Raw genomic sequence first — 26,328 nt, forward strand, 5'->3', positions numbered from 1 at the left:
CCTGGACACATTGATCAAAGGCAAAATAAAAAAAGGAGCAAGTCTGAGGGAGTCATTGCATTATGAGAAAAAGACTCCCTGTATTTGAATTCGTGACACCAAATCTCCTAAGGCAAAGTCAAGAGATGAAAGATATTATAGTTGATACACGCAATGAATTCTATTAAAGGCTTCCTTTCACTTGTGAGTTTTCTTCAAAGGTAAGTTTTGGCTATAAAGGATTTCATAGAAGGATGTGAAATACACATGTGTGTGGGGATCTGTTCTCTTCTCAAATCATGTATTGCAGCTGAAAGAAGAAAATGGAGAATGGAGCATAAGGAAGAAAACAGGAAAGGTACAAAGATGATGAGAGATTTGTTTGTATTCTTATTTTGATTAAATGATGTTTCTGCCTTTTTTGTTTTATAAACACACTTGTGTACTAAACATATAGAAGTTCCATATTTTGATAATGGGTTGAGAATACATTCACAGAATTCTAAGGTTGTAATTCTTGGATTATAATTAAGCCCTGGGGATTTATATCCACAATTCAAGTGTTAGGATGGGGGTGTTAAATGATCTTAGTTTTCGGGTTTAGTTTCAGAGATCTATATATTGCTTTTCAAAAACAGGATCAGGGACTTCCCTGGTGGCGCAGTGGTTAAGAATCTGCCTCCCAATTCACGGGACACAGGTTTGAGCCCTGGTCCGGGGAGATCCCACATGCCGCGGAGCAACTAAGCCTGTGCGCCACAACCACTGACCTGCACTCTAGAGCCCACGAGCCACAACTACTGAGCTTGTGTGCCGTAGCTACTGAAGCCCGTGTGCCAAGAGCCCGTGTTCTGCAGCAAGAGAAGCCACCGCAATGAGAATCCTGCACACTACAGTGAATAGTAGCCCCCGATCGCCGCAACTAGAGAAAGCCCACGCAGCAACGAAGACCCAACGCAGCCCAAAATAAATAAATACATAAGCAAATAAATAAATAAATAAATTTATTAAAAAAAAAAGCAGCCCCCCAAAACAAAAACAGGATCAGAAATGACCAAAGTAAAACATATTCAAATGCGGTAACTGTGGAAAATGTAGAAAAGCACAAAGAAACAGCAAAATCACTTCAAATTTTTTTTACCTGATGTTGACCACTGTTCTTTCAGTACTTTTCTATGTGGATACTCACTTGTATACATAAATGTGTGTGTATGTTTAGGATTTACTTTTTACATAAAGTATTATGTTTTAGGTTAACATACTGTAGCATAAAATTCAGTTAAAATAGACTATAATATTTCATAATATGTTCTTCATTCTTTTAAATAATTATGTAATAAGAACTAAAGTGACACATTATATTTGATTTGGGGAATTAATATATATTAAAATGGCAGGATCATGAACAGATATTCAGGTTGTCTATTGCTGCATAAATGAACCATCCCAAAATTTAGTGGCTGAAATTAATATCTGATTATCACAGCTCTGGGGTTTGAAGGGCTGAGGGGTCATCTTGCTTGGGATTCATCACAGAATTAAAGCCAGATAGTGGCTGAGGATGAGTCATCTGACACTTAATTACTCACATATCTGGTCTGACTTGTGAGGTCATGTCTGGACATGGCATGTTTGGACAACTAGAAGCTGTCTAGGTATCTGTCTTTCCTTGCAGCCTTTCCATGTGCCTAGCTTGGGCTTTCTCAAACCTTGGCAGTCTCAAGGGAGACACATGTCCTAAATTTTGGTTGGCTTCTGCTGGGGCAGGCATTCCAAGAGGACTGGGCAGAAGCTTCAAAACTTTTTATGACCTAACCTCAGAAGATCCAGAATGTCACATTTATGCTACATTTTATTGGCAAGATTCAAGAAAAGAGGAATTAGATTCCACCGTCAAAGGAGGAGTGGCAAAGAATTGGCAGCTATCTTTAACCTGTTGCAAGTGCCCTCATCCAATTTTAAAGTGGAATAATGCACTTCAGTTCCAACTTTCTATGATAGTAGACTCATACCAGCCATGTTATATATTCATCTAACTACTGTTTGTGAACACGGACATTTAAAAATAAAAATGCTCTCATAGTGTAATATTGTATTCATCCTACTTTTTAACCTTGAACGTTTTCTCATGCCTATAAATATTTTTATAAAAAATGTTTAAGGACTTCATATTGCTCGGATGCAGTACTTCTTAAAAAATAGGTCTTTGCACAGGGATTATCTACTGGTGTTACTGTATTAATGACAAAATAGTTTAAATTGTTTAAATTGCAGAGAGGTTAAGTAAACCAATATGAAGGGCTAAAGTAACTAGAGATCTGCTAAAGGAAGGTATAACTGCTAATGGCTCATTACTTAACTAGCCATTAGGGAACTGTAAATGATTTAAGAAGTCAACTAATCAGAGACATTTAAAGTGAATTCCTGTCTTAGTTGCTAAAAATAATTTCAGCCTAGTGGAAATTACTACTTTTTGATACATCCTTATAGAAGCTATGGTTTTGTTAGTATTATTTGGGTGAATTAATAACAGTAATGCACAGTTATTGAGTAGTTACTCTAAGTTAGTGTGCTAAGAGTAGCTAGATGGAAGTGTCTAGGTAGTTGAAAATATGAGTCTAGTTCTTCAGGATGTACATAGGTACCAGTAGGGGTGAATTGTTCTGTGGTCATTATAGGCTTGGGAAATGATGGGTTAAATAAAGTTAAGTCTGCTGTGTTTAGGTCATCTTGGTGCTTGTTGTTTGCTTTAAGTATTTTGAATATTTAGGAAGGTATGTATAGTATCTATACAACTTTTTTTCCTAAACATAATTCACAACAGATTTCTTTAATCTGATCAAAATATGGACATAGCATTGCATAGTATATTGGGGAATATTGGTTGGAGCTTACATGAGAATTGGACTTGGGAATCTTTTATAGGGGTTAGGAAAAGTTGAGATTGCTAAGAGGGAAAGTTTAAATTTGATATTGAAGGGAAGGATAGAGTTGAGGTAGAAGCTTGAAGAGGAAGCAAGGTTGAGGACTGCGTATTGTCTGACTGCGTCTGGGGCACAGGGAGGGCTGGAGAGAAGGAAGGAGAGGGAGAAGAGAAAAGGTAGAGAAGAGGTAGAGAGACTAATAGGGGTAAAGTCTAAGGAAGCATGAACGAATAGGGTCAGAAGCATAGGTGGTGGATTATTCTTATCAGTATGGGTGTTCCATTTTGGGAGATAGTCATTGGTGATGGAGGAAGAGAGAGAATTTTGAGGGAAGGGAAATAAAATCCTTAAAGTGTTTGAAATATAAAATTTTAAATGTGGGCAGTTAGTATTAATAGGCATTCTGATGCAGTAACAAAAGCAAAGAAGAATAAACCTTAGTTTAATTTTGAATTTACTAAGATGTACAATCCATTTTCCAGTAACTGTTTACACATCCATATGGAGTGCATAGGTGGGAGGCAAAAACTGATCTAAAGAGGATTTACCTTTCCTTTCCCTAGGAAGAAACTCAAGATGAAATTCTATTTTAATGTCTTGATTTTGGTCACGTTAACTGCTTTGTGCTCAGGCCTTAGACAATGCCTGGCACATAGTAGAGACTCAGTAAGTATTTTTTGAATGTTGTTGAGTGATGGATGAATGTTAGACACAGCCACCACGGTACAGCAGTAGGGTCCACGTGCTGTACATGGGTTTCCTTTGAGCTCTTTCAAACTTGTGTGCATGAACGAAAAGACTAAGCTCTTGAGAGGACTTGACAGTAGACTCTGTTGCTGGAGGGAGGTGGTTAGGGACTCTGTGGGCTGAAGAAGTGGTACAGTCCGTGCAGTGGCCCTCTGAAAGGTGGTGCTGACCCGTGCTGGGAGCTGGGAGCAGTGTGGCACGAGGGCCACAGCCTGAGGCAGCAGGTCCAGGCAGATGGAGGAGGACCAGGTTCAGACAGGGTACAGGATTCTGAGGCTCAGTGGCAGCTGCAGCACTTGAGTCTGGGAGACACCAGACCTTTTTTAGGAATGCATAATCCACTCGAATTCTTGGAGCATGCAAGTAAAGAGCCTCCAAGAGGTAAAACTGGATTTCCTTTTAGCATGGTGCATGGAGCCTTGAGTAGGATTTAATTTAATTTGGAGAAATAATGGCATGGTGACATATTTGCACCATGGTTGTTTTGGACTAGCTCATACTTATTACATGCTAAGGATTCCAAGGAATTAATAATTTTCATTATATCATAGCTGTAAGAAAATTTTAATCAAATCTAACTCTGTCATTCTCCCAACACGCAGCATAGTGCTGAAATAGAGTTTGGGTTACATTTCAAACAACAAATACTATATCCTTTAAGAGGAAGAAAGAAGAGAAATATTTAATTTTGGAGTACGAGCAGGCAGTGGATCATGGCCATGAAAGGCCCAAAAAAGTGGAAATTTAAGGTAAGAAAAGAAAAAAATTAGATGAGTTAGAAAGAATGCTTTGAGAAAAGCACAGATATAGTTAACAAGCATGTTTATGAAAGCAAGAAAGAGTCAATATAGTTATTAGGCATTTACGGTTCTGTAAAGATGAGTTTAAATCAAACCTAACAAATATGTTATTTATAATGAAAAATCAGAAGATCTTCCAAAATGTTTTATAACAGCTCAGACCCATCTCAACGATCTATTAATGATAAACTCCTGGGCTTTCCCTGAACTGGAAAAATTTCAAACTTTGACAGAGAACTTTGAAATGATGCTTTGATAGATGTTATAACATTACTAACATCTATCAGAACATTAGTCAAAATCCAGCCTGAACTGAGTTTACTCTGGAGTTAGTGGCACTTCCAGAGGGTGCTTAACGGTAAGTATATAATGAGTTCAGTGAACAGTATTTTAGCATTTGGAAGTTTTGACCTGCTTGATAGGGATACTTTTGTAATCTACAAAGTGTTGTAGAGATTTATCAAAATGGATTTTTGGCTTTATCGTGATGCTTTTTATTTGTAAACTAGTCTGTGTAATTGGACAGTGTGAGAAGCTTAATCTCAGTGATTTCCCTTAGAGATACAAGTATATCGACAAAACATGGTAGCATACTGAGGTGACATTAAATCTATTTCTCATAAGTTCAGTATGTGTGAGACAGATGGAGAAATAAATTAATATTGAAAGGTCATTGGCTTCAAACTTTTTGGGATGGAAATGTTTGTAATCCAGTCTTAAGTTTTACAAGTTTCAAAGTTGCTGAGGACTATGGAAGTTGAAGGAAGAGTAGAAGGTGTTCAGACATTTTGGTTTCAAATTAATTTTGTTTTAACATTAGAATTTTGAACAGTTCTTGAGGCCCTATGGAAAATTTGAAAATTGTTAATTGAAGGTGTTGGGTATCTAAATTTGTTTAAATTAGAAGAGGACTCCTGGCAGTTGTAACAGATTGCGTGGCACGTAATACCTTACAAATGGGAAAGAGGAATTACTCATCTGGACCATAGGTGATTTTCTATCATTTTACCTAATTCATCTGAACTTTACATATTTAGGCAGTGTAGTTACTTTAAAGAAGCTGTTTACTTTACCTTAACAAAATTTTGGTGAGACCAAAGAACTAAAGGCTTTTTTCCCCCCTTTTTTCTTTTTTTCCCCCCATATATTGTTTAGCTCACACAATTCAGTTTTGTTTCAAACTTAGTGAAAGGGATTAACAGAAAACAGAATGTTATGAACAAAATTAAATAAAAGCCTACTTTTTATTAAAACAAAAGTAAAAATGATAATAAATTTTAAAAAACCTCCCTTCTGCTTGGAAACAAGAGAAAACCCAGCTCTTCTAAATAATCCTTGTTTTACCGAGGAACTAATATCTGCAGTAACAAAATTTTTAGAGTATCATAACAGCAAAAACTTAGCTTATCAAAACCTACGAGTTGCAGCCACAGCTCTTCTTGCAGCAAAACCATAGCTGTAGAGGCTAAGGAGTAATGAAAACTAAAATAATTTTTAATTTATGAATCTTAAAAAATACTATAATAAACCAGTCAGGATAGAGAAATTGATAAAGATTTTAAAAAAAGGTGAATTCAAAAAGAGAAAATTTGTGGACTTGGTAAATAAATCCAAGGTCAAATTAGCCAGATAAAGTCAGTAGACTTATTACTTCATTTTACAGATGAGGAAGTAGACTCACAAGGTTAAGTGACTGCCTGAGGTGGCTCAAGAGTGTTATTAACAGAAGCAGTAATGAACTTATGCACATATAACTTCAAAGAAATTGAGGAGCAAAATCTGAAATTGCTAATTAACCAACCATTTGGTTACATATCTTCATAATGACCCTATATTTTATTCTATTAGACTTCCATATGTATCCCTGAAAGATACATGTCTTCCAAGGATACATATGGAAGTATCTGCATCTTTCAATTAGATTCCATAGACAAGTTATTACAGATTTACAATACTATATCTAGAAAATGTTTTGATGCTTGATATAGTTTTTAATAAGTGGATGGATAGATGAAAGGAAGTTGAACTTTTTTGATTTAAAGGAAAGCAATAAGAAGCTTAAAAAAATAAAAGGGTAGTTGGCTACACATAGTGACATCCTTCCAAAGAGTATAGTATGGAAAGGGGCAGAGGCAGAGGCTAGTAACTTTGCAGTGGAGAATCTGACAAATAGTATCTCAGTCAGGCGATCAAGGGCAGCAGCAACAGTGATGTCATTTTGATAGAATGTACCTTGGACACGATGTGATGAGAGTGTCACTATGTCTGAAGTCTTCTGCATATCCCCAGTCTAATCATAAGAAAGTCATCAGATGAATTTCAGTTGAAGAACATTCTACAAAATACCTAGCCAGTACTTTTCAAAACTGCCAAGGTCATCAAAAATAAGAAAAGTCTGAGAAACTGTCACAGCCAAGAGGAGCCTAAGAAAACATGACCACTAAATGTAACACGGTACCCTGGATAAGATCCTGGAACAGAGAAAAGACATTTGGTAAAAATTAAAGAAAATCAGAATGAAGTATTGACTTTAATTAGTTAAATTATGTGTTTTGTTTTTCAGTTTCATTATGAAAATGATAAATATTTATTTACGAAATCATGATATAAAGTCATGGTGATGACCCAGCAGAAACCATGTGGTTAAAGGTGTGTAGTGTTTAAGCCTGAAGATATCAATGGGCTCTGGCACAAAGCGGTTGTGGCAGGGGTTTTGACCTCAAGACACCTTCAAGGCCTCTTGGTCTGTCTTTTGTTTTTCTACCCTTTTTTTTTCTTTTTTTTCCTCAGGGGGAACCTCACTTTACTACAGATAGAATACGAATCAATTCTTCTAACTCTGAAAAGTACTCTCTTTCTGGGTTGATAGGTTGGACCAGGAGGGTGGGCATTTCTCACGTTCCCAGACCTCCTACCTATGCTTCCCATGCCAGGTACAGTGTTGTAGAGGTAGTTGATACTGTGGTTCAAGTTTTGCAGGTCATCCAGGAACATCAGGAACCCCACTATTTTGTTCTTCAAATACTATGTTGCAGTTCATTCCCCTTCTGACCTTGAAGTTAGAACCCATGATGGGTTTTCATTGTGCTTTTTGAACTTTCCTAGGTTCTCAACGTTTGCATTTACCACAGACATCCTCCTTTCCTTCTAATGTTGCTGCTGTGAGGGTGAGTGGGTGGGAGGATGGTCTTTACATGGGCAGTCTAGGATACCCACTCTTTCCTTTGGTCTCTTGACCATATGAACATTGAAGGCCTAGAGCCTGGAATCTGGCACTTGGTGGCATGCTGGGATGAATTCCTTCCCCGGAACCTTACAGCTACCCCAGTGCTGTAGCTGTTCTTTTTTCCTCCCTTTAACAGTTGACGGAACTTGAGGCCCAGAGAAGTGAATTGATTTTTCCAAAGTCACCCAGCTGGGAAGATGGTTGAGGCTAGAGTAGAGCCCATGTCTGACTCCAGAGCCAGTACTTACCTCCTGCTTTAGAGGCATCTGGGGGCTCAATACCCCCAGAGGCCTTGGCAGTGTCCAGCTATAAGCTTCATAGCATCTGTAGCAGGATCTTCAGGTATAACAGGAATGCTTTCCTGTTGTCTTATAAAATCAAATTCCTCAAACTGCAGGGAGACAGTCTGCAAAGTGTGTGAGTGTGTGTATCCATATGTATGTGTGGGCACACACTTGTGCTTGTTTTTCTACCTTTGATTGGCATAAATAGAAGAAATATTTTACTTTCCTCTTTGACCCTAGTCTGAGGAGACATTGGCAGGGTACTGGAGAGCAAATTGTCTGTCTAAATAACAGCTGCTGGACAGAACCAGCCAATTGATGTCATGTAAAAATGTGGACTCAGATTTGGCAGTTCTGTAATTTTTCAAAATAGTCTAGAAATCTTTTTTTTTTTTTTTTTTTTTTTTTTTTTTTTTTTTTTCTGTACGCGGGCCTCTCACTGTTGTGGCCTCTCCCGTTGCGGAGCGCAGGCTCCAGATGCACAGGCTCAGCGGCCATGGCTCACAGGCCTAGCTGCTCCGCGGCACGTGGGATCTTCCCGGACCGGGACACAAACCCGTGTCCCCTGCATCGGCAGGCTGACTCTCAACCACTGCGCCACCAGGGAAGCCCTAGAAATCCATTTTTTAAAATGTAAAATCTTCACATTTGATCTTGGCAAAAATTCTTTTAGTGTTATTTTGTAAGCACAGTTTAGACTAAAAAACACATTTCTAGGCTTCTTTGGGTTGAAACCTCTGGGTTAATATCATGAAGTTCTCTCCCTTACCTGCCATGAGTGCAAATAATTCATTTAGAAAATACAAGCACCTACCTGCTCAGTAAAAACAGATGATATTCAATAACTAGGTACAGAATAGAAAGAAACTCACACAAAGTGACTGAGAGAACCTTTCCCCACCTTTTTTCTTTAGATTAATACTGAATCTCAGAGGAAAGACTAAAACTAGTAGAGCTCTCATAGTGAGATCTTAATTTCAAGACAACTACTCTTGTGACTTTTGTCTTTGAGTTCTATGAAGAATTAAAAATTGTATTTGTAGAGAGTTATGGGTGGCAAAAATCTATCTTTAAATTCGTATAGCCTCTTTTCATAATTTGAGGAATGGTTTATAGATAGTTTTGGAAGATGGAGGGGTGCCATCTAATGGTGGTTCAAGAAACCTTCCTTTAGACACAGGATCCTTGTATTTCAAAGGAGCAAAAAGGCAAGTGTGTCTTCTTGACAGAGCTGCCTTTCACACACTCAGATTTGGTGGCTGGGTGAACATATCTTGACTTAATTTATTGCTTCTGAGTTTGTCTCAAAGGATTTAGTATAGTGAATCTTTCATTTTGCGTTTTGCCAAAGTGGTGTTGAGAGAGCACGATTGAAATCCATAATCTTCGAGAGCTCCGCATATGTGCTCTAGAACTGAAGCATCTCTACACTGTTCATCCTTTTTCCTTGATGGGCATTTATAATCCAGATATGAGCAGCTTGAATGGTTTTTGTGATATGCTTATTTGGTGACTTATGAAAATGAGAGTACATGATCTTGTGGAAAATGAAGAAATTTTACATTTACATAGATTTACATAGATTTACCAGAATTTACATAGATTTACCAGATTCCAGAGTAAATACCAAAGCAACTTGGAGATAACAGAGACTATAAAGAGAATAGAAAGTTTTAAAAAATAAGTATTTTGTGAAAGGTAAAAGAACGTTTAATGGATTAAAGGAAGAAGAGCAGGATACCACTAAATTCTTAGAAATTGAAAACACAGTGGCATAAATTTAAAAAAAATTAGAAGAATTGAAATTTAATGATGAATTAAATTCTCTGAAAGGGCAGAAATCAAAGGATTGGAAATTAGATTAGATTAGAAAATCAGAGGGTTAGTCAGAGAATACCAATATCAAATAATAGGAGTTTTAGGATCAAAGAACTGAAAATGGAAGGAGGATAAATCATTGTGAAATAATATAAGAAAAAAATTTCCATGTCTGAAGGATGTGTGCCAGATTGAAAGGAACTGACTGAGTGCTTAGCCAAATGGACAAAAATAAACCCATTCCAAGAAAAATCCTCTGCAATTTCATTAACACTTTTGGACAAAGAGGAGAACATTCCAGAGAGGGGATGACACAAGTATGCAAACATATAATACTTCAGAATCAAAATGATTTTGGATTTCTTAACAGCAACACTGTTCCAGTGAAAACAATGGAACAAGGCTTTCAAAATAATGAAAGAAAACTGTTTTTACCTAAAATTCTATACCCAGTGAAAGTATTAAGTGGAAGATTAATATTACAGTAATTTCTAATATGCAAGACCTAAAACATTTATCTCTACACACCCTTTCTTGGGAAGTTACTGGAGGATGTTCTCCATCAAAACAAGGGAATAAACCAAGTAAACCAAAAAAGAGGAAAACATGGAATCAGCAAACAGGAGATCAAACACAGGGAAGAATCAAAGGGAATCCCAGGATGATGTAAAAGGGGATCTCAAGATGACTCTTGTGTTTCAGGTGTATAGAGATCATGCTTAATGTAGGTCTTAATTAATGTAGGTTTTATAATGTGTGATCTAGGAAAGTGCAGGTTTCCAGATTTGTGTCTACTGTTCCCTAGAGGGTGAATTGATAGGTATAGTAGAAGTCAGCAGAAACCATCATTTTATTGATGAGATCTACAATGTTGACAGGGATGTAGTTGAGACAATAAATATGTTCCCATCATGAATGTCTACATCGAAGCCTAGTATTTACCTCTCTATTAACCACCGTCTTGAAAAAATGTGTTGATTCCTGTAGTCTGTATGTAGAAGAAAACAGAATTCGTTGCAGGCATTTTCTCCTATAGATGTACATTTTTTTTTTTGACGTGGACCTTTTTTTAAAACAAAGTCTTTATTAAATTTGTTACAATATATCTTCTGTTTTTATGTTTTTGGTTTTTTGGCCATGAGGAGGCATATGGGATCTTAGCTCCCCAACCAGGGATTGGACCTGCATCCCCTGCATAGGAAGGTGAGGTCTTAACCACTGGACCGCCAGGGAAGTCCCTAGACATACATTTTAATACGTGTCTAATAGATTCTCTCATGAGAGACAGATGACATTGATAACTGTAATGGACTATGGGTAGAAGAAGCATTTGGCTGGGGGGGGCTGGTGTGAGGGAGACTGACTTTTTATTGTTTAATTTTTGTTCCTTTTTCATATTGTACCACCTCTATATATGTTAAAGATGAATAAAAATATATTCCTTAAAATTGTAAAGTAAGTAAAAAATAAAGGTAAGAAACATCATTTATAGTCTGAATAACTATGAGACTATTCCCTTTATCATTTTTTTAAAGATTTATTTATTTATTTGGGTGCATTGGGTCTTTTTTGCTGTATGTGGGCTTTCTCTAGTTGCAGCCAGCAGGGGCTACTCTTCATTGCGGTGCGCGGACTTCTCATTGTGGTGGCTTCTCTTGTTGCGGAGTATGGGCTCTAGGTGTGCGGGCTAGTTGTGGCATGCGGGCTCAGTAGTTGTGGCTTGCGGGCTCTAGAGCACAGGCTCAGTAGTTGTGGTGCATGGGATTAGTTGCTCCATGGCATGTGGACCTTCCCGGACCAGGGCTTGAATCCGTTTCCCCTGCATTGGCAGGCAGATTCTTAACCACTGCGCCACCAGGGAAGTCCCTCCCTTTATCATTTAAAAGTATTTAGCATTTCCTTAATTTGTAACATTAGATTATTTTGCTTTTGAAAGTTGCACATTTAAATTCTATTTTGGTATGGAAGAAGGAAACGGCCAGTTTTTTGTAGTACTCACCAAATAGCAGTAACACAGATGAAGAATTCTTAGAGGCTGAATAATTGATGATATGAATGATGAAACTTCTCTTGTTCCACAGGAGTAATTCTATAGTTTTAGAACGCTCTTTAGTAAATGTAATAGAATTCAAGTAATTCTAAACTTGAAAACCGTGCTCCATTAGGATCATATTTTCAGTATGAATTACCTGGTGGTCACACCGTGGGAAGATGCTTGCTATGGCAGTGACAAGGCAACAGCTGAAGCTGAAAAGTCAATGTATCTCTCTTCAATTCATTGCTAGTAATGTTTGTCTTTTCACGTTGTCCTGTCATTCACCGAGGTTGTACAGTTTTTATTGTGAAACTTAAAAAGACCAAGTTAACTTTCACATTGATGAAAAGTTATGTATGAAAGTTGTTCGCTTCAAAATCAGCAAAATCAGTTGAATTCTCTTGTTTTTCCTTACATTGTCATCTATTGGGTCCTGAGTCTCATTTATATATTTTATTCTATTTTGTTTTTACAGACTTATCGAAACTTAAAGTAGAAGACTATTCCCATTTATTCAAAATATAGTATACTTGCTACCTTTCCTGAGGTACCTATTAATAAGAGGCAAGATGGGAGGAAGGTAATATCCTAGATAAACAGAATTTAGAATTCAGTGATTATTATAACATATTGTGGGGGCAGGTATTTTTTTATAAATGAAATTTAGTATGTTTCTGTGCTAAGTAATACAAGTGAGGAATGAAATTAGCAAATACCAGTAGATTTTCAGAAGGGAAGAAGAGCTAGGCATCAAGGGAAAAAAAGCAAGAGAAAGGAATTAATGCCTGACTAATTTGAAGAAGCATGATGTTGGGGTTCCTTAGGACAATCAGAAGGGCATTAACTTTTTCAGAATGCTGAATCAGTGTGGTATACCCCTGTCCTGCTTTGTTCTATTGTGGAAGCATTTTTGGTTTGTCTTCGTGTCCTAAATTTTCTCACTAGTAATTGTCCATTTCAGGGTGGAGGGGATAATATTGTAGACGATGGTAATAATTGCATGAGAACAGGAAAGATAGCTGGTGTGGGGTCCTTTCACAAATGTTTAGAAAAGACTATGGCTGTTGAGTGTGAGAGAAAAGGAGGAGGGATCTTCCACTTGCTGTATCCTAACATGAGTTCACAATGTCACAGGTTTGAATTTAATGGATAAATATTGATGCCGGCAGTGACCAAATATCCAAACCAAGCTGGCAATAGCAGAAAATGTAATTTATTGCCTCAGCAACTGAAAAGGCAAGGGTAAAACTGGATTCAGGAACCTGAGCTTGATTATCAAGACTTGGCTCTTCTCCACCTCTTAGATCTGTCTTTGGCTGTGTTGACTTCATTTTCAGACTTCAGAGAAAACTGGCACCAATCAGCATGATCCTGGATCCAGCAGTAGAGGGAATCTGCATCTTTATGCTTAAGCAAAAGTCTCAGAATTGTCTTTAAAAATTAAAAAAAAAAATTTATATTGGACTATAGTTGATTTATAAGGTTATGTTAGTTTCGGGTATACAGCAAAGTTATTCAGTTTATACATATACATATATCTATTCTTTTTCAAGTTCTTTTCCCATTTAGGTTATTACAGAATATTGAGCAGAGTTCCCTGTGCTATAAAGTAGGTCCTTGTTGGTTATCTGTGTTATATATAGTAGTGTTTATATGTTAATCCCAAACTCCTAATTTATCCCGCCTCCCCCAGGCTTTCCCCTTTGGTAACCATAAGTTTGTTTTCTAAGTCTGTGAGTCTGTTTCTGTTTTGTGAATAAGTTCATTTGTATCATCGTTTTTTTTTAAGATTACACATATAAGCAATATCGTATGATATTTGTCTTTCTCTGTCTGACTTACTTCACTTGTGTGATAATCTCCAGGTTCATCCATGTTGCTGCAAATGGCATTATTTCATCAGAATTGTGTCTTGTTGTCTTTGGTGGCCTGATCTAAATCCTTTGCCCATCCCTGTGAGTATCTTGGAACCAAGGGCCACCTCTTGTGGGTCTTTGTGTCCTCAGTGATTAGCACAGGTGTTATACAATGTATAGTAGGCACTCAGTATACAGATGTTATACCAAACTGTAAGCTGCTCTTCTGAAAGCAACCAGTTTGCATTGTTAGAGCTGTTCTAATATATTCCTGATTTTAGTTTTGAAGTATTTTTTTGTAGAATTAGGTGACTAGTTGCTTAGGCTGAATATGCAAGAACCTGAGACTTTGTGTCTGCATGCTATCAGGACTCTATGCAAACTTCATAGTATAATCCAGGAAATAAGTAAGAAAGTAACCTAAATCTCACATTGTTTTAATACAATAAGAGATTGTTTAAGAGATAAGAGATCTACTGGCAGGAACAATTTTCATTTTTTTTTTTTTTTGAATTATGCTGAGCAGGAGTGGGAGGTGTGAGGGTAACATGGATGATAGCTGGAAATGAGAGCCTTTGAATATTGGAATATCATGCCATTGCAGAGTTGAGGAATGATTCAGTGAAGCTAAAATTATTCTTTCACAATTGTGACAGAATATGAATTAAGCACATAATGATCTTTAAAAATATGTGGTTTGAAATTCATTTCATAGAGACATTTAAAATAGGTGGTCTTGTGGGTCATGTAAAACATTAATTAAATCTAATAAGAGAAAAGTGACCTGAAATAGATGTAAGATTTATGTGTTGTGTCAGTTACTAATGCCTAGTTTTCTGAGTTTAATAAAGGGAATTCCAAAGACTAGATTTTTAGTATGATAGAGGAAAATGTACCTAGTTACCCTAAAAAAGAAACTATTCAGCATTTGTGTAATTATGCCTGTCTTCTAATGGGAACTTCACTTTCAAAGCTTTTTCTTCATCTTTTAACTTCTATTGAATGCCAACTTTGCCTCAACAACTTTTCTTACAAGTTGAAAAGATAAAAGCAGAGGAGATTCTATAATCAGTGATGTCACAGAATTTGAGGCATTTCCAGTGATGCTTGTTTGTTCATTTTGCATAATCCCAAAACTCACTGATGTGAATCAATTTAAAATGAGTTTACTGACTTAACCACAAGATCTAATTGCCTGGGAGACTGCAGGAATGCACCATTTGAGCTCATTGGTCCTGACATTAAAAGATGTTAAATATTTAAAGTAGTCAAGAGAACTATAGTTTTAGTTAAATAAATTTCATGTTTATCAGAATAATAAGGTGCAGACATTTAGGAGATGCGTTAAGTGTGCAGTTTTATGGTAGTTTTGGTTATTGTGCATGAGTTTAAAATAATAGAATGCTTGGAAACGTAGCATAAATTACCTACCATGTTATTAAAGACAGATGTGTGATTTGTAGGAATAACATGTAAGAGGCAGTCTAGTGTGGTTATGGGTAGAGCATCTGGACGTAGACTCCTGGGTTCATATCCTGCATAGCCACATACTTAGCTAAGTATCACTGCCTGTGTTAACTAATCTGTCTGTGCCTTAGTCCCCTGAGCTATAGAATAGGGTTAATGATACCAGCACCTTCTTCACAGAGATGTTGTGAAGATTAATTGTGTTATTGTGTATGAAGTACATAGAACAACACTATCTAAGCATTTGCTGTTATGATTTCGTTCTATAGGTCATGACATTTGTTCTTCAGGATATATGGAATCTTAAAATGCTATATAGTAATATGTAGAAAAATATATGAGGACGTCTGCAGTAAGTTCAAGCATATTGCATTGAAAAATTCAGTAATTAACTTAAAAGCTACAAATGTGATCTATTTCATGTCTCCTCCAACACACGTCCCTCATAATTTCTCACACTCTTTGATAATGTATTTCAAAGGGTGTCCCAAGGATCAGTTGTATTAGAATCGATAGGGCTGTCTGTTAAATGTAGACTCCTGGGCCCCACCCTAAACTCACTGGATCAGAATTTCTGGGTTTGCAAATCAGCATTTTAACAGATGTTGGAGTTGATTGTTATGCATGACAGATCTTGAGAACTTATGTTCCCAGTCATACATGATGTGCCCTTCTCATGCTATAACTCACTCTCACTTTTTCTAACTTAGAACTTCAGGTGTCATTTCTCTCAACTCACGGTTCTATTACATCTCATGTTCAAGGAATTGAGATTTTTCTTTCAAAATTGCAACAGACCAAAGTTGTCTTTTTCTAACACATCCAAGGCCTGGGTTGCTACCTCCTCACCCCTCCATTCTGTATTCTCTTTCTTTCTTTTTTTTTTTTTTGCGGTACGCGGGCCTCTCACTATTGTGGTCTCTCCCTTCACGGAGCACAGGCTCCAGACATGCAGGCCCAGCGGCCATGGCTCACAGGCCCAGCCGCTCCGCGGCATGTGGGATCTTCCCGGACCGGGGCTACGAACCCGCGTCCCCTGCATCGGCAGGCGGACTCGCAACCACTGCGCCACCAGGGAAGCCCTGTATTCTCTTTCTTGTCCCTAGTTTCATTCTTTCCCGCTATTTGTCATAAGTGAGATGTAAAATCATCCTGGCTTTAGAATTCCACAAAAGATCTTCATTTGTCTCTGGTTTAGCCCAGAGCTCCCAGTTTCCCACCTTACCTAGGCTTTCCTGTTTTCCTTCTCTTTCCATCTTTTTTCTTTCCTTCTCTCTCAGTACACACTCTTGGCTTAGAAGTCGAGGAAGAATTTGCAGTTGGTGAGGGAGAACTATTTTATTTCTTCTCCCAAGTCCCTTAGCCCCATGGCAGCTTTCTAAGAGAGAAGACACAGGTGTAAAAAATGCCTCAGTGCTCCAGAATCTCTGTCCCTGTTGGTCTACGTCTGTTTCCTGGACTCTATCTGAACTCTGCATCCCTGTCTGGATTTTGCAGCCATAAACATGTGAGACATCATTAGGCAATCCCAGGCTGCATTGTTTGAATATACTCGACTGAGAAAATTACATTTTAACCCTAAAATATATCAAGAGCTAGTTTACGTGGTAGTTCCTAAATAGAAAGCCATGTTTTGCCATGTGGAAATACCAGATACATGAAAATTTTATTACTTTTTGACCAAAGTAAAGATTAATAGGAAGCATTTTGGCTCATAGAGTACATAATGCAACTCTTCTTTAAAACGCATGAACTTGTTATGTTCGTGTGACTGATCACATAATCCTTTGGAATCTTAATGATCCGTGAGATAAATTGTTCACATTTTTAGAGGTACATCTACATTACAAAATAGCAGCTCTTTCAAGAGGCCACTGCACTGTTATGCTTTTGAAAACACTTGAATTACACAGTGTTAAAAGTAGGAACAATATTGATGACTCATAAACACACACATTGTACTAAGAAAACTATAAGAGTTATGGAAAAGAAAGAAACACTTTGCCAAATTTCCTTAGTTTTAAAGCAACATGGACATTTTCTAAGAAGTGATATTAGTATTTTAGCTAGTAAAATGGGAGAATTTAAATCCTGGAAATTTATGTGTTCTTTGAAAGGATTAGCATTTCCTTGCAATAACTAAAAAATTTTAAAAAGCATTCTCAAGACAAAACTATGGGAAAAGTAGATACAAACAAGATATAAACTTTTAGCTTCAACTGCTTTATGTAACAGTTCCAAGAGTTTGCTTATATTTGTATAATCATCAAATAAATAATGTCCCATTAAGATTATCAGTCCATTTGGTAATTTTTAGTTTTGGCTTGTATTTTTTGGCTTGATTTGGGGGAAGATGGGCTTTAATTCAACTTTCATGTTGTTGCTTAGGTTTTACTTAGAATAAATTGGAGGGACTTTTTTTTTAAGATTATTCTTTTTCAAATTAATTAATTTGTTTTTAATTTTGGCTGTGTTGGGTCTGCGTTGCTGCACGCGGGCTTTCTCTAGTTGCGGCGAGCAGGGGCCACACTTCGTTGCGGTGTGCGGGCTTCTCATTGTTGTGGCTTCTCTTGTTGCAGAGCATGGGCTCTAGAGCGCAGGCTCAGTAGTTGTGGCACACGGGGTTAGTTGCTCCGTGGCATGTGGAATCTTCCCGGACCAAGGCTTGAACCCAGGTCCCCTGCATTGGCAGGTGGATTCTTAACGACTGCGCCACCAGGGAAGCCCTAGAGGGACAAATTTTTTTAATAAACTAAATTTAATAAATAAGTTTAAGGCACGTTATAACTGTATGTTAATATGTAAGTTAAAGAACAAAAAGTACTATGGATAGTAAACAGTACCACAGAAGAGGGTTGTGATTTTTGACTTATTTCTGTGATCACACATTTGAATTGAATGGCTTAATATTTGATGGATTTTTATGTCTTAGTTGCTTACTAACTCTTCACTCTTATCTGTAGGTAATGCAACGTAATGAAAATATATTGGATATATTTTGTGAACGAATTTTTTTTTTTTTTTCCCTATAGGGATGCCTTCTGCATCTTTATTAGTAAATCTCCTTTCAGCTTTATTCATCCCTTTTGTGTTTGGAGAAACAGAAATAAGGTTTGCCGGACAAACAGAATTTGTAGTTAATGAAACAAGTACAACAGTTATTCGTCTTGTCATTGAAAGGATAGGAGACCCAGCAAATGTCACTGCGGTTGTATCGGTAAGAAATAACAGTAGTTCTGTTTTTACAGAAGTAGATAGGAAATGTTTTAGTTTCAGTGATAAGAATTTTTTAACTCTTTGAGATTGAGTAGTTCCATTATGATAAACAATTTGCAGATAAACGATTTATTCCTTTTATATCTGTTAGAGATTTATGGAGTGCTCTAAGGTAGCATGTGCATTTGACAGTAAAGATATAGTATTTTAAAGATATAGGCTGATTATTTTAAAATGTTCATATGTTTATTTTAAAACAAATAAAACCCCAAGATATGAAGAAGTATTTCTAAGTAAAAGAACATTTTATTTTGGATAACTTGGATTCTCGTTATCTCTGCTTGGATTTATTGCTTAGTATCAGGTGGCTTAGAGAAAATACATGAAATATTTAAATGTAGAGAAATGGCAATTAAAAAAAACCCCTTCTTATGTCAGAGAGCTCCTTTTTTGGGAGAAATTAAGTATATTAAGTAGAAGTTAGATGGAATTTGTTAAGCTATTGCTCTATCTTGCACACAGTTTACTTAGTCTATAGATTATATGTACATGTATTTGTGTTTGTGTTTAACCAGAAAATCATGTCATATGACCACTAAGGACATTGATATATTTGAGGCCCAAACTACTTGGAATTTTTATTTAAAAAAATAAGTTTTTAAACAATAGGTTAAATCGTCACATTGGGAAACACTGTAAAAAGAGACAAAGGAGAATATCTATGAAAGAAACCCAATATTATAATTTTGTGTATTGCTTTTAGTTTTAAATTTATGACATGTATATATATTTTATTGAATTTATTTTTAGTTTGAGTATATATTATATCTGTTAACGTTTTACATATAATTTTGATTGTATCCTAATAATTTTTTCAGGTTGCTTTATCGTATTCACAACTTTTCTTGATGGTGGGGTCATCATTTCCCAATCATTTCTCAGCAGTTTTTCATAGAGATTGCTTCCAATTTTTGCTGTTGTAAATATTGCTCTGATGAAACTGTTTATGTACATATTAATTTTTGTATATTTTGGATTGTTAAATGATTTTTGGGGCTGGATTACTGTGGTTTTTCTCTTTATTTGTCAGTGTCTCTAGATATTTAATGCTTTCTAAAAAGACTCTGCCACTTTTTTTGTGTCACTTTTATATTAAGGTATGAGAACAAATTTTCCAACACCCTTAACAACTTACTTGGAGTTTTCAAGTATTTAAAACTAACTTTATTTTGTAAATGAGAACTAGAAATTGACTACAATATCCCTATAGACATCCTTCATTTTTAGTTTATACTAAATCGTGTTTTTTTCTGGTAGCTAAGTTATTCATTTTGGGTTCTTTGGCAGAAGAAATCTCATTTGGATTTGCACAAGAAGTTGCTCCATTATAATTTCATAATTATTGCTCCCTTGAGAATCTTAGAGATGCTGATGTTACAGAATGAGGTCTTAAAAAAGTTTTGAGGAAAAATTTGTAATGACTAATAAATTGGTATGCTAAAAGAATTGTGTCCTTATTGGTGTTGTGGGAGAATATAAATAAAACTTCAGGTTTAACATTTTGGAAAGAGTAGTTTCTTTAAAACTGATAGGGAAATAATTGATTTTCCTGATATATTTTGGCTACTTACACCTCTTCTTTGGGAGAGTTTTAACTACATTTTGTCTTCCCTGTTAGGTTTGCTGTAATCCACTTCAGATCAATCAAGAGGTGGAGAAAAAAATTTCACATCATTACTTTCCTATATGATTATTACTTTTCTATGTAATGATTCCTTTACCTTCTAGAGTGTAAACAAATGTTTTTATGTAGAATCATTTCTTCTTATAATGCTTTTTTTAAGGTGATTTTTATTAGTTGTTAGATATTTGTTTTTCCACATCCTGTTTATAAACATCAGTGTCATTTGATGATTCATGTTTTTTTTGCCTGTTGATTGCTCTAATTAGCATCAATTTTGCTTGTCCTAACACTGTGTTATGTAAGAACTGTTTATGTTTTGCATTTGATAGCTGTATGGAGATGACACTGGTGACTTTTTTGACACATATGCTGCAGCTTTTATACCTGTTGGAGAAACAAATAGGACAGTGTACATAGCAGTCTGTGATGATGATTTACCGGAGCCGGATGAAACTTTTATTTTTCACCTAACTTTACTGGTAAGTCCTTTTTTTTCCCCGGTAAGCTTAAATTCATAAAAATCTCACAATGCTTAAAAATCATTTTCTCTAGAGATGAGCCAGTTTAAGTGCCTGGTGGTGGTTTTCATAGAAGCCAGAACTGACAGTCTCTTTGGCAATTCCATGGTCTGATTATTCCTCAGGCAATCTTGTTTAGAAGATTCTACAGCTAGTGTTTGGATTAATTCAGCTTATTTAGGAATTGCCATGACAGATGCTCAAGAAAACCTTGTCTTCCCTTTGGCCCTTTTCTCTCTTATCCGTCTTCTGCTACCAGATGCACAAAGAATGGCCGTGATGTCTGAGTTCAAAGGAGAAGGGTACAAAAAGTAGACTTGGAAGTGGGAGGTCCCTGTGCCTTAGAATAAATTTGGAGCACCCCTGGGAAAAATGCTTGACTGGCCTAAGGTTTAATTGTCCTTTATGGCTGAGGCAGTGACAGCTAACACTGCTCTACTTAATTTTTCTGAAGTGAATTGAGAATTTTTTAGAATGACTGGGTCGGTGTGATTAAAATTTTTGTGAAAATGGCACTTGAAGCAGTCATGTTTTACTTTTGTAAGACACTCTTTTTTTGTATTTCTTTATGCTGCTATTGAATGTTAATAGAAATGTAGCAAACTCTTCCCATATTTATTAGAAAAATTGCTTTAATATTTTAGCTTTAATTTGGTTCTGTGATTTATAGAATAACTAATGCTTAAGTTTCAGCACCTTCTGTAGTATAAGAAAAAAATCACATGAATAGGATTTCATACTGTTACTTAATTCTCTGTTATATTAGTAATGAAATTAGAATATATTACTAACCAGTGATTATTGATAGTTATAACAATTTATATTTTAATAGTGATTAATGGTTTTCAAAACTCTTTTGAAAAATTCTTGTTTGGCACTTAACCACGTTGACTTAGTTTTAATATATTTTCTTAATTTGTGCATTAAGAAATACTTGTATTTTTATTCATATTCTGAATGATTATGTAAAGACCAAAATCCTTTTAAAATAATCCTTTTTTTTCCTCTTATGTTTAATTTCTTAATTTACTTTTGGACTTTTATTTTAGAAACCTTCAGCAAATGTGAAGCTTGGATGGCCAAGGACTGTTACTGTGACAATATTGTCAAATGACAATGCATTTGGAATTATTTCATTTAATATGGTATGGTTATAATTTGATTAATCTTGTGGTTGCTTAGATAACAGTCTATTAAATTTTTTGATTACTTTCTGTGCTACCTAGAATCATCCTGTCTTTTGATATATAAATAAAATTTGGTCTTACTCCGTCTGTATTCCACATTCTGTAGACTGTCCTTTTGTTTTACCTAAGATTTCTACGAAATGAGGGAGGGGACCCCTATAATCATGGTCATCTCTTGCCCTAATCTCTTTCTGCTGATCATTTCACCTGACTCATTTGTTACCTCGTCTGGTGGTCTCTAACTCAGATGTTTTCCTTGTCAGCTTAGTCTGCTATAAGAAAATGCCATAGACTGGGTGGCTTAAAAACAACAGAAGTTTATTTCTTACAGTTATGGAGGCTGAGAAGTCCAAGATCAGGGCTTTAGCAGATTTGGTGTTCGGTGCGGGCTGACTTCCTGGTTCATAGACAGCTGTCTTTTTGCTGTGTTTTCATGTGGTGGAAGGGGCAAGAGAGGTCTTTGGGGTCTTTTTTATAAGTATACTAATCCCATTCATGAGGGCTCTGCTCTCATGACCTACTTCCCTCCCAAAGGCCCCAACTCCTAATAACATCATTTTGGGGGTTAGGATTTGAACATGAATTTTGTGGGGGACACAAACATTCAGTCTGTAGCAGATGTTGTAACACAGTTCCTTGTGCTTGATGTCCCCAACTGGCACTTCAAAAAGCATTGTCTGTTAGCGTCCTCTGAAAGTTTGGAGTGATTCTAGACAAGAAAAATATATTGAAAAAACATTGAAAAAACCTATAGTAAACTTACAATTGAATAGCAGATGTTATAGCTCTTAAATATAGTTATTCTATATTTATTCCCTACCCTGAGATTTTCCTATTAATTACTATTTCTTGAAGGTTAAAACTCCATGTCGTCTTCCTCAGTTTTGCTCAACAGTTCATTTTTTTCTCCTTTATCACCAAATTCCTGTGTCCCTGGCCAGTTCTATGTTCAGAGGGTTTTGTTCTTTAGAAAAAAACACAGAATACAGGTTCCGCACCCCCCCCCCACTTTGAGAGAAATTGTTTTCAGCTCTGAAATAAAACAAAGTTTATCTCAAGTAAAATTGGATATTGCAAGTAAGTTTTAGTCTACAATAAACTTCCTGGTGTGGAGTCTTTTTGAATCATGTTACTAATTCTCATTACTAAAAGGTAATGTGACACTCCCCAGCTTTTTATTTATTTTCCAATTTAGGTTGCTACTTCAGTTGATGTATTGTATATCATTTTCTTAGCACCTTGAATTATCTTTGAAACAAGGTGAGCTATAGATAAATATGATCTTTATAGTTGCACTATCTTTATTAAAATGGATATGTGAATAATGCCAAGGTAGTAGACGCTTTGTAACTTCCATTATATCAACATTTACAAAAATTAATTAAATTAATTAATCAATTGCTTCTATTTGAATGATATGGAATTTTTAGTTAATTATGAACCAGGCTCCCTTAATTGCTTAATTTTTCTCCCTACTGCTTTTCCTCTACACTCATCCCCCACCTCATACTGACTTGTTTAAAGGTTTCTTTCCTTCTTTCTTTTGACATTAAATATCTTAGCCTATGGGAGTGAGTCCTAGTCTCTAGCATTTGTCCTAGGTCCCTGACTGTTGTGGTCTTAGAGCTGCCAGGAAGCCTCTGACTGGGCACCTGCCCTGTGTGATTAAAATTAAACTAAGTAACTGTTGAGTTACCACAGTCGTTACTACATAGTCGTCACAGTCCTTACTACATAGACTGGCTTTGGTTTCCAGACCGGATGATGAAGGTATCGATGATGATGATAACAATTATAGCCAACATTTGCTGGGTCCTCACTATGTGACATGTACTAGGATAGGCACTTAGACGTGAATTATCTCATTGACACCTCATCACAACTGTTTGAGACAGGCATTCCTATTCCTGTTGATGGGTGGGGATACTTAGTGTCACCTGCTGCCTTAGCTATCGTGCACCCGCCCACTCATCTCTTCTCCCCTGCTGTGCCAACACTTTGCAACATTTGAAGTCCTGGCTTTTTCTTCCCCTCAGTGATCATGTCCTGAAAAAGTCATTAGCAGATGTCTGTTTTCAGTGGCTAGCTGACCAATGGGGAGGGAGCAGTGTTTGGGAGCAAGGCTGAACCGTAGTCCCAATGAGCTGCCCTGGTTTGGAGGCACAAATCATTTCTGTGACCTCCTGGGCCCCTGGGAGCATTTGAGTTCATCATCTTTCAATGAGATAACCTTTAAGATTCCTCAGTGGAACAGCTACTTGTTTCTGGAAGCAGGGAAAGAACCTACATCTTTTGCCTGACTAGTTTTGTGTTCCCTTTATACTATTACTTTAACCTTTTAAGCGTTATTAGCCACAGTTAGTGAATGCTAGGAAACCCCACGTTTTTAGAGCACAATGTGGATTGATTTGTCTGTGGAAAATTAGGATTTCTAAGGTAACGGTTTGCACGAGCTCTTGCCTCTGATTGACCAGCACCTGATGGTCTTTGCCCTTCCCAATAGCCTTTCTCAATCGCAGTGAGTGAGCCGCGGGGTAGAAATGAAACTGTGCCTCTTACTCTCATCAGAGAAAAAGGAACCTATGGGATGGTTACTGTGACTTTTGAGGTAAGTTTACTCTGAAATCATTTTAAATGGTAATGCTTCAGAGTTCGTGCCAGATGGCTGTAATTTTAAAATCAAGGTCCTTTGTATAATAAACATGACTCTTAATGAAAATAAAATAAAAGTAAATACTTTGATCATCTGATAAATTTCATGTTGAATATAAAACTGTTTTCCTTGCTGCTTGGTTATACTGTGCTTATGTGAAACACAACATATCATTTTAGATTACAGGATAATAATAAACCACATTGAATAATAATGTTAATTCTATAAAATTCATAGAACGTTTATGATAAATCTTTTCAAGGATATAAAATTTTAAAACGCTCATGGGTTCCTTAGGCTTTTATAAAATTATTTAATATGTAGTCTTCCACCATATACATTCCCCATTAAAAAAAATACACTTAATGGATGGTGTTAACAGCAGTTGTACTCCAAAATTTGGGAGAATATTGGCTGTAGAAACGATAAGGTTATAGTGTTATAGTTATAGTGTTTTCAACTCTCTTTGGATGTCTGAAGTTATTTTATTAGCTCTTGAGCCTTCTGTTATGTTGAAATAATTACAGCTAACATTTGTGGAGCACTTAATATTGCCATATACTGTTCTAAGTGCTTTACCTTGATTATCGCTGCATGTAAACTTCAACTCTTCCCAACACTCAATCTCCCTCATGCTTTTTAAAATTTTTTCTCCATAGTACTTACTGTCATTGGACACACATTTATTTATCTTCCATTTGTTCCTTTTCGTTAAATGTAAGGTCCTGGTGGGTAGAAAGTTTGCCTTGTTCACTGCTATATCCTTAGTACCTAAAAGAGGGTTAGACACAGAGTACTTAATAAATACTTTTCAAAAGGAATATGATTTTATTAAATATTCATATCTAGCCTGGAAAGTGGACCTTGTTACGCTCATGTTAAAGATGAGGAAAAAGCTGGACAGAGTTATTAAAAACCTTGTCCAAGGTTACACCGCCAGTGGTGGAACTGGTATTTGATTCTGTTACTTAAGAGAATACCCTAATTGTGAATACGTTCCGCTCAAGAAAAAGTACTTACAAGTTTTTTTGTCAGGTTTTTTTTGTTTGTTTGTTTTTGTTTTTGTTTTTTTTTGGCAGTACGCGGGCCTCTCACTGCTGTGGCCTCTCCCGTTTCAGAGCACAGGCTCGGGACGCACTGGCCCAGGGGCCACGGCTTATGGGCCCAGCCGCTCTGAGGCATGTGGGATCCTCCCGGACGGGGGCACAAACCCGTGTCCACTGCATTGGCAGGCGGACTCTCAATCACGGCGCCACCAGGGAAGCCCTTTTTTGTCAGGTTTAATAGTATGGTTGAGAAAAAAAGAGAAAACTCTTAGAAACCATGTAGTTTAATGTAATTATAGTCAAGATCTGTAATTATATTACAGGCCTTGACTATTAGATAGAAGGGCAGACTTAATATAGGTTAGTATCATTCTTCTTCTTCTTCTTCTTCTTTTTTTTCTTTCTTTTTGGTGGAAGTACCAGGATATATTTATGTTTTTTAAAGTATCATTCCTCTTGCAAAACATTTTTAACTAAATATGTCAGCTGATATCACAATAATGCTTTCTTATTCTTCTGAAATATTTCATGTTTATTGATGGCACTGTGTTTCCTTGCAGGTAGAGGGTGGCCCAAACCCACCTGAAGAAGATTTAAGTCCAGTTAAAGGGAACATCACTGTTCCTCCTGGCAGAGGAACAGTAGTTTATAACTTGACAGTTCTCGATGATGAGGTAGGATGTGTTAAGTGCTTAAAAGGGACAAGACCTCTCTCTGTGTTACAGACATGTTAGAGAATATTATGTCAAGTATTAAATTATGTTCAGGATTTGAAATTATTCAAGAACATAGTCCTATGTAAAGTTAGTGTATTGTGGCCAATTATGCCTTAGCTATAAATATCTCTTTTGAATATATCTTGTTAATATTTATCTTATTTAATTCACA

The 26,328-nt window shown here is 36.4% G+C and overlaps 1 protein-coding gene across 1 annotated transcript in view; it reads left to right on the forward strand.

Annotated features, from left to right (window-relative positions):
* ADGRV1 (adhesion G protein-coupled receptor V1) overlaps positions 1–26,328 on the forward strand; it is a 558,169-nt gene that overhangs the window by 21,993 nt on the left and 509,848 nt on the right. Inside the window, exons 2-6 of the mRNA XM_067031321.1 lie at positions 18,169–18,353; positions 20,366–20,515; positions 21,604–21,699; positions 24,245–24,349; positions 26,001–26,114. Coding sequence (XP_066887422.1) covers positions 18,169–18,353; positions 20,366–20,515; positions 21,604–21,699; positions 24,245–24,349; positions 26,001–26,114 — 650 coding nt within the window. The remainder of the gene's footprint in view (positions 1–18,168; positions 18,354–20,365; positions 20,516–21,603; positions 21,700–24,244; positions 24,350–26,000; positions 26,115–26,328) is intronic.

This window comes from Kogia breviceps, chromosome 4 (genome assembly GCF_026419965.1).
Source record: "Kogia breviceps isolate mKogBre1 chromosome 4, mKogBre1 haplotype 1, whole genome shotgun sequence".
Lineage (NCBI taxonomy): Eukaryota > Metazoa > Chordata > Mammalia > Artiodactyla > Physeteridae > Kogia > Kogia breviceps.